The following is an 8536-nucleotide window of genomic DNA, read 5'->3' on the forward strand; positions in this document are numbered from 1 at the left end:
CTATACTTTATAATAATAGAAATGCTTTTAATGCAATGCTTTTTGCTTCCGCTATGATGACTAAAGCATATTGTAGGACATATGACAATCGACATAAAAGCACTGTACGATGGTAAGAAATTAATAATGTAATGAACTATTGTCTTCTTTATACTCTATCCCCTTCTTACTTCTTTTTTACTCTGCTCCCTCTTTTTCTCTTTCTCTCTCTCCCTCTCCTCTTAATCACATAATTTTAAGGTAATGGTGATTGATTAAAGAGATTTCTTAAATTGTTTTCATTGACACTCCAAACTTCTTTTATATCTTTTCTCTTACGATACCAGTAATACAAAGAAAAGCAAGTAGCTAATCAAGCTATTATCTCAATACATTTATCACGTGAAGCATTCTAACATGTTCTGACAAATATAATATCCAATAAAGTGGTAGCAACGCTAGATAAATAGATTCGAACAGATCGATATGGGCGGAGTAAAAACGAAAGTCTTCCTGGATGTTCCAAGGGATACCAAACCCAGCGTATAATCGGCGGCGAAACTCAAAAGGACCGACGTTTATGAGATACAACGAATTACAGGAATCTATTTATATAAAGAAAACGCAAAAAAGGAGGAAGAGGGTGAAAAAGGAACACGGAAATCTGCGCGGCGTCGATCCGTTAAGATTCCAAAGGCGAAAAACTATTTCTGGTAGTAGTCACGTGCGAACCGCAATGCCGCAAAAGTCCCCAGCGTGCCGCGCTTCCCTTTCCCGCATCGGTTAACTTAGATTCCTCGACGAGCCACCCATCAAAATGATAAACTTCTCTCCTCCCATGAAAGAAAGCCAGGCGAGCGTCGGTGCATTTATTTTCGTACTCTACTTTCCCCGCGTCGAGTGGATAATAGATCGGGATTCCAATTGGGGAATCCCAAGTTTCACCCCGAGGAGACGTAGTTTCAAGGTAGTCAGCCCAGTCGGTCCAAGGACGGCGCCACCGATCAAGAACCACCGCGTCGGTAAGGCAGGGGGATCGATCGAATGCGACGTTGCCGGTTCTAATAGAGCTTCCAGTCGCGAATAGTGGGGATTAGTTACGGTGGAATCGCAAATATTCGGTGACCGTGGTGCGTGACGAGGGTGAGAAAAAAAGCAGTGTCGCGAGAACGTGAATTTGGACGGGCCCAGTGGACACGTGGGCCATGAGTCCGTCTCGCGTCGCGGTGATACGCGTCGTTTCGCGGTCTCGTGACGTCGCGATGCCTTCGCTCGCGGCGTTCCTCGCTGTTACGCAATAACGAGTCGTCGCCACGATGTGGGACACTGCGTGCGAGGATTCCAGTGGCTCCGTTCGATCGAGCGCTTTTCTTGAATGGTTGATCGTGGATGAACTGTGCGTTTTTTACAGATATCAAAATGCCCCGTGCTCGTTCGAATCTCAAGCGAGTCTGAAATCAACAATTTCCAAGAGGATGCTTCTTCCACTGACGATGACTCCGCTTTGTGTTTAAGGTTACCAGCATGAGCTTTTGGTCCCGCAGACGATTCCGCATCACTCCGCTACGAGCGTTGGCAGCATTCTGCCTGATGGTCATGCTGTTCTGGTATAGCCTCAGTCGGCAAGAGACACCCAGGCAACCTTGTAGCGTACCCGAAGAATACACGGAGAAATTGCACGAGCTTGCCTACAGGTCCATACGGTTAACTCTTAGCTACTGGCTATAGATAAGTTCTCAACGGAACACGCATGCTGAAACCTACCCGTTAGCATGCCAACCTACCCTCTACTCTGTCATGTTTCCTCAAAACTGGATGCGTTACTAGTTCCAATGCCAACATTTATATGCTAATATAAACAACAAGATTTATATGCTAATATACCTGCTTCCCTCTTTCCCTCCTATTTGTTGTAACAATTTCGTTTGATAAAGTACTTTCCCATTTACAATCTTTATCACGCGCGTCCTACTAGTGCAAGGTAATCACAGTAGATTCTGCACCATGCATCATTTAGTCCCAAGTACCAACACGCGAATCTGCGAACCAATACCGAGTCCCTTCCATTAATTACACCATCAACGTATCTATCAATTATTCACGCATCCGTCAGATCTTATAATTTACCGCACCATTAACCCATAATCACCGATAGTTCCCTTTAGTTACGAGGTGACGAACCATCGAGTTCCTCCTTAAACTAAAACTTTCACTGGGCACGGTTTCTCTCGTGACGAGTTTCACCGGGCTATATTTCGTTCAACTTGTCTGTCGTGTGTGATTTCATTAGGGCTCACTTGGTGCTGACCAAGCTGGGCATCGTGCACTTTCTGTGCTTGGGAGGTCTCTGGGGTCAAGTGCGGATTGGTCGTGCCCTGCCTTGGGCGCGTAAGGTCGAGCTCTGCATGGTGGACACGCTCAGGGACGATGTTTTAATAACGAAGGCGTTTCGTGAGGTTGGTCTCAGCGCCACGTATTTGCACGCAGCGGGTGTGTATCGTATCCAAGAGCACGAGGTGGGCGAGGATGCGCCCAAGGTGGAGGTCGTGGTCTTCGAGGAGGATGCTGTGGTAAGGTTTCGTTTGACCTACGCTTCGTATCAATTGCAGGCTCACTCTATATAAAATACGTTCACAATAGAGGACGCGAATAAACGGCGACCTGAATAGTCGTTCCTTAAATTCTTGGAACCATATGAAATTTCCTACCGAATTCTACTACGTCCAAATAGTTTTACTCGCCATAAAATGCAATGTAAAAGTGAGTCCCGCATCAATGCTATTTGTATGTATCTATAAAGCTGCGATGTCTCTCGTTACGAGCTGTAAAGTGCGAGAAGGCGTGAAGATTCTTCACGAGTCGCAGAATACAGTTTACATATCGTCCAACTGGGACAAAAGACTGACACGGTTTTTGGCAATAAAATGTTGGACGTTATTTTATTAACACTGCCGGATTTTAGTAGGATATCAATTTTTAAGGACACGAAAGTAGAACGTGAAAATGTTAAAGTTCGCTCTCTAGTTTTAACCATTTTGGGAACTTTGTACGGTTGGAATTAATTCGGTATTTAGTAACAGAGATAACAATGTCTCCCTTTTTTGCAGACACAAATGGTGAGACGAGTGGGTTGGACGAGAAGAGTGTTGCCTCCGGACTGCGAATTTTCCCCCAGTCTGCAATGTTTCCCACCTCAGCTCGTAATTCCACCCTTACCGGCGAAGCAGTTCGGCGGTCGACTAATGCCTGTCCCAAGAGAAGGCATCGAATTGCAAAAGTACCACTACCCCAACGACTGGTGGCTCGAGGTGAAGCCGACCGACTGCACCGAGCCTCAAGAAACGAGCGCGTAGTACTCGATTTCCTAGTAGACACGATATGTTCGCGACGCGACATCAATTCTCTTTACCCTCTGTTCTCCGGACGGGGAAAGATGCCCTCCAGGACGGCTAAAGAAAGAGAAAAATGGCGCTCGCTTTGCCATCGTTCGATTCTATTCTAAAACTATTTTATTTTTCGTAGCTGTAAATTTGTTTTGCTCGCAGTTACCGATAAGTAATTGTATTCTTCGAATTGGAAATCGTGACGTGAGGTCGAGAATTTCAAGTCAGAGAATTCCTCTCTTCATAGAATAATAAGTTGTTAATCGTTCGAAACGAGAAGGTGACAGGTATTGTGTACAGATTTAAGGTACAGAACGAAATTTCGCCGAGTTGTCAAAGACTCGTCGAGTATAAGATTGATTTACGAATCGTGAATCAGAAACGGTGCGCGATTAATCACCAAAAGTGAAAGTTCTTGTTTCCATTTTAAGAGACTCTTGGATATTTCAGTTCTTCCAGCTATTAATAGATGGACGTAATTGTGCGTGAATTTCGTTAATAATATAGATGATCTTGTAGACGAGTAAAAGTTGCTACGAAGAAAGTACGACGAATCGTAGTTGATAGCGCGCTATGCCAGAAATTTCGATCTTCGTTTGTCAGAAATCCTGTGCCGCCAAACCACCTTATAGGAGAGTCGCGTAAAGTTTGCTTCCCTGACTTCAGAGAAGATTAGGAAAGTCGAAAGTTGATATACTATAGGCATAAGCGACAATTGACGCGTTTTGTGATACGCAAATTAGGAAAATGTAATTTTCCAGCGTAAAATTAGAACTCGTGAGACTTAGGCAATTGTGGATTAGGAAAGTGAGTGAAATCTTGTTCCTTTCGAAAGGCTGAATGTTCGTAATGTTATACATAGTCTTCATTCGCGACAATTTCATTTAACGAATGGTATATTTTGGAGAGAAGTCTGATACCAAATACGAACTCCTTGCACTTTGCTAATCGTTCTGATCCTTTTAATCGATAGAAATCAGGCGATTCTGGTATTCAATATTTCTAATTATTTATTCTTCGGATTCTGCGATCAATTTTCTAGCAAGAGTCACATATACTTCAGTTTTGCTAATACATTGCAATTTATGCAGTAGAAAATATATTCTCGCGTGTGATTTATTATCTTTATGTTTGATGTACCTACTTTACGTCAACGTGTCACGTATACGACACCTTCGTTGTATTTATCTTGCTGGAAGATGTTGGGTTGTTATCATAACATCAAAAGTGCAAAGGAATACATTTATCATAAATCATACGCAACCAGAACCGCAGTAAGAGTTTCCAAAGAGTTGGCAATTTTTATTATTGTATTTCGTGTAATTTAACAATTTTAAACTTAATTTTTATGTTGTTAAAATTTTTTTCTTCCACGATGCTCATTTAGAAGAAGCACTCTTCGTATGTCTTCATTGAATTATATAAATAAGTTATTACATAAATAACTCTCTTACTGCGGTTCTATACATAGCCAATATACCTATTTATACAAGCAACATAACGATCATTATCCCTAGTTATTACTTTGATCCGAAGCATCAAAAGATACTGATACATCGTCGATATGCTTCCTTCAAAGCTTTAATAGTACAATTATACACGTATTTATACCGCTTTTTATACGCAATACCAAGGAGAACAAATTTTTCCAACTTTTCCACGTTTCTACGAGCGATACCTCCCTCGAATTAGTATCACGCTCAGATCGTTCGATTGTAACACGTGAAAGTAAACCTGTTATTGCGATTCGACCAAATGATTCGATTAGTCGTGTTTTATCTAGCGATATAATTGATTGTTCATGCGTTTCGGACGTTATTATTGATTTTATTTTAACTAGTTTGCGTTTTTTTACCTTACTTTTTCAGTTGGCAATTACCATCGCTTGATCAACCCTTAGCTGATCCTTCATATGGTAGAAAAATTAATTCAGTTGCTGAATGTGTACGAAAAATGGTTCGTGTTTCTGAAAAATGTGATGAACTTGAATTTTATTTGTTTCTCCTTTTCCTTAATGTTTAATGAATGCATTTCCAAAGAATACCTGTAAATACGTTTTCGTAGAAAATGCGTATTATTTAATCCCATTTAGTATTTGCGCCAAAGTAACACGATTTGATGATTGTTTTATACGTTACAATTAGATTCAAGTTAGTTTATGTTTAACAATTAAGTATCAGGCATACGAAAGCATCAAGTGTAACCTAATAACCTGAAATATCGTTCGATTCGTTTCTATATTTAAGGAAAAATTTGCTAGAACTTCTGGATGTTCTAGCAGATGATAATGATACCAATGATTATATGAAAAGAAAAAGATTGTTGATGAAATCACGTTTGTTAATGACTCTACTTGATACTCTATGCTTCCACGAATCGTTAATCAACGTCGCCGTGCATTTCCACGGTTATGCGTTCCGTTTCGCATTAAATGCACATATCTCTCTTCATACTTTATATGGATGCACATGTTTGTACTTGTAATGTACTTTGCGAGTAATAGGCGAACTAAATGATGGTAGTTGACTCTTGCAACCTTACACATGGTTAAATAAAATGTATAAAAAGAAGCGATACAAGTGTTGATTTTGCAATCCCGATTTATAACTTACTTCCAAACCGAATAGAGATGTTTTAATTTCTGCATTGAAAATAGTCAAACACATTTTGTAATTACACTATTGGAGTAACATTTAAACATTCTATTCGTTCGAACCGTACTTACACACGATTGCGCGCACAGTCTGACTCAATTTCACTAGCTACTTCCAAACATTTTTATGGCTGCCCTCATTTGTCCTCCACTCCAGAGGAAAGCAGTCTCTCTGTCCACTTACTTTCCAGTGTTTGAAACTGTTCCCTGTCTTCGGTGCAACGTTCAAACTAGGATCTTTTGGATAAACTGTCCCATTTTTCTCTTACCACGGTACGGTGAACAATGCGAAGCCGCTATGGCGTTCACAAAGGGTGTCCTTGTGCGCGGACAATTTTTCCTTACGCTCAATCGTCTCGTTTCTATTCCCGTGAATCGCTTTGCGAATTCTGTTCGCGTTAGATTGCACCGTTTCTATGTTTCTCGTGTAAATTAAAGCAAGTAACTGTAATTCATGTATTCGTAGATAGTCTCAACATCCCATTGTTGTCAAAAATGGTAAAAATGTTGGTCAACGGAATCTGGTTGCGCTCGACCAATACGTGCTCAACGAACTTTGCAAGTCGCTCGAGTTTGTCAGATAGGATCGCTGTCTCCGTTGGTACGATGTTTTCGGATTTCCCGACAACGGGATACGGTATCTTTAATTCTCTCAAGCCCATCAAACTTTTTGGCACCGGCATCGTCCCAGTTCCCACTGATCCTTTTATTATCCGCGCTGTTTCTCGGTATTAGAGCTGGTCTTCGTAAAATCGCGAAGGCGGGACCAGACATCGGAAATGAAAACGCTCCTCCCCGGTATCCGGCTCAGGCTTATCCTGTTCCATCCGTTAGAACGGCGTCTAGAGCATTAGCTGCGTTTTTCCCAGGATAATTTTCGCTGCGAATCGGACTTAACGGGGATGGAATATAATATTTTCTGGTATAAACTGTTCGACGTCCTTTAGGGTACGCGTGTACGGATGATTTCGATTCAAGCACCAACTATTTCTAACAATTGTAGCTGGAATACAAATTAAGGACACGCACATTCGAAGTTTTATCTGAACAAAGATACGAGGAATGAAACGTTTAGTTCAGCTGCTGATATTTAAGAAGATATATAGAAATTAGCAAATACCCAAGAAAGTCTTCGCAACCAGGAAGTATTTAGGAAGAAACGAACGCATCGAGACAATAGAAAATGGCTGACAATAGGAGGCCCGTGACAATGGAGGCCGAAGAATAAAATAGCGAATAGCGAATTCGAGGCAATGGTACAAACTGGACAATGGAAGGCCAACTACAATAGAAAACGCTGCATAATCATCCGTCGAACGAACTTATCACGAGATTATCGAATTCATCTTTCTACATATTTCATGAAGACTCTTCTTCATCCATCCACGGCATCCATCTTAATTATATACCGCAGAAAAATAGTCTCTAATATCTCTCATAAAAATCACGAAAATAACGTTGCTGTGCTACAAATCCTTTTTTTTTTCCAACAGCAGTTCCATACGAATGGACGAAGTAAACGTGAGCTACGAGAGACGGGGATTACAATTTCCGTCCTTGTTCGAGGTTCAGTGTACATAAAAAAAGGGAGTCGCGAGGAGAAGAAGAGGTTAACATCGGAGTGAGAATTTTCTCTTGCATAGGTCAGAGTAGCGCGTAGTGGGGAAAAGTATAAAAGAAAGTTTAGTGGACAGAAACTTTCGAGTCATGCGTCGACGCGCGTGGACCTTGCATCTTACACGAAATCCTAAACTACCTACGTGGTTCCGCCGTCTTGCGTAGAAATGTGTGACACGCGTTTCACTTTGCTGCGCGTTTTTCTTCGGTCTCGTTAGAAAATGTGCGCGTTGTTATAATCACGTTCTTTGCCTCGTGGTATTCAAATTATTCTATATAATTCAATCGAGTAAATACAAAGCTGTACGTACACGTGGACTTTCAGTATTTCGACGATGAGCATATTTCTACGTGTGAGTATTGATTATAATCCGTTGTGCATTTTGCCTGAACCGCGCTTTTTCCCGAGACTCCTATCACCGTTTTAAATATTACGAGTAATGCCGATGTTTCCTCCACTCCGTTGAGCTGAACAATGACGTATTGTTGGATCGAACGCTGAATCGTATTTTGAAGCGGAACTAATCCTTTAAAACAGACATTTCTCTCGTGTTTCGTAAATAATAATAGCCATTTTTTGTAGTAATTTATAATAATTCTTGTTAATTAGTTCGATATGCCTGCTTTTCTGATAGATTCGATATTTATCTTCTCCTGGGTTCATCAAACTCGAAACGTGAACTCGTTAAATCAAGTGAAACTGGAAAAATCTCCATTGTTAAAATAAAATCTTTTGCTGCCGATTCTGACACATCCCTTGCAAAAGTTAACGTAATCACGCAATTTAGTCTACTTTTAATACCGAGTTCTCCGTTATTTCTCCGATTAAAAATCTGTTCGTTCATGAGATCTCTCAGATCGAACGGAGCTACGCGGAAGTTTTACTTCTGCTGGCGTTACAAAC

General features: G+C 41.0%; 1 protein-coding gene across 1 annotated transcript; it reads left to right on the top strand.

Moving 5' to 3' along the window:
* The first annotated feature begins 1058 nt into the window (after positions 1 to 1058).
* Positions 1059 to 3508, top strand: LOC143425255 (uncharacterized). Its single transcript, XM_076897915.1, has 4 exons — positions 1059 to 1375; positions 1495 to 1673; positions 2270 to 2549; positions 3087 to 3508. Exons 2-4 carry the CDS (start codon positions 1504 to 1506, stop codon positions 3330 to 3332), a joined length of 696 nt encoding a protein of 231 aa, XP_076754030.1. The 5' UTR covers positions 1059 to 1375; positions 1495 to 1503; the 3' UTR covers positions 3333 to 3508.
* The last annotated feature ends 5028 nt before the right edge of the window (positions 3509 to 8536 follow it).

This window comes from Xylocopa sonorina, chromosome 7 (assembly GCF_050948175.1).
Source record: "Xylocopa sonorina isolate GNS202 chromosome 7, iyXylSono1_principal, whole genome shotgun sequence".
NCBI classification, from domain to species: domain Eukaryota; kingdom Metazoa; phylum Arthropoda; class Insecta; order Hymenoptera; family Apidae; genus Xylocopa; species Xylocopa sonorina.

Bases quoted from the DNA above. Each gene is read 5' to 3' on its own strand.
- LOC143425255 (XM_076897915.1), top strand. From the start codon at position 1,504: ATGAGCTTTTGGTCCCGCAGACGATTCCGCATCACTCCGCTACGAGCG. The intron at 1,674-2,269 runs GTCCATACGGTT...TGATTTCATTAG, and splicing joins TTGCACGAGCTTGCCTACAG to GGCTCACTTGGTGCTGACCA. The intron at 2,550-3,086 runs GTAAGGTTTCGT...CCTTTTTTGCAG, and splicing joins TCTTCGAGGAGGATGCTGTG to ACACAAATGGTGAGACGAGT.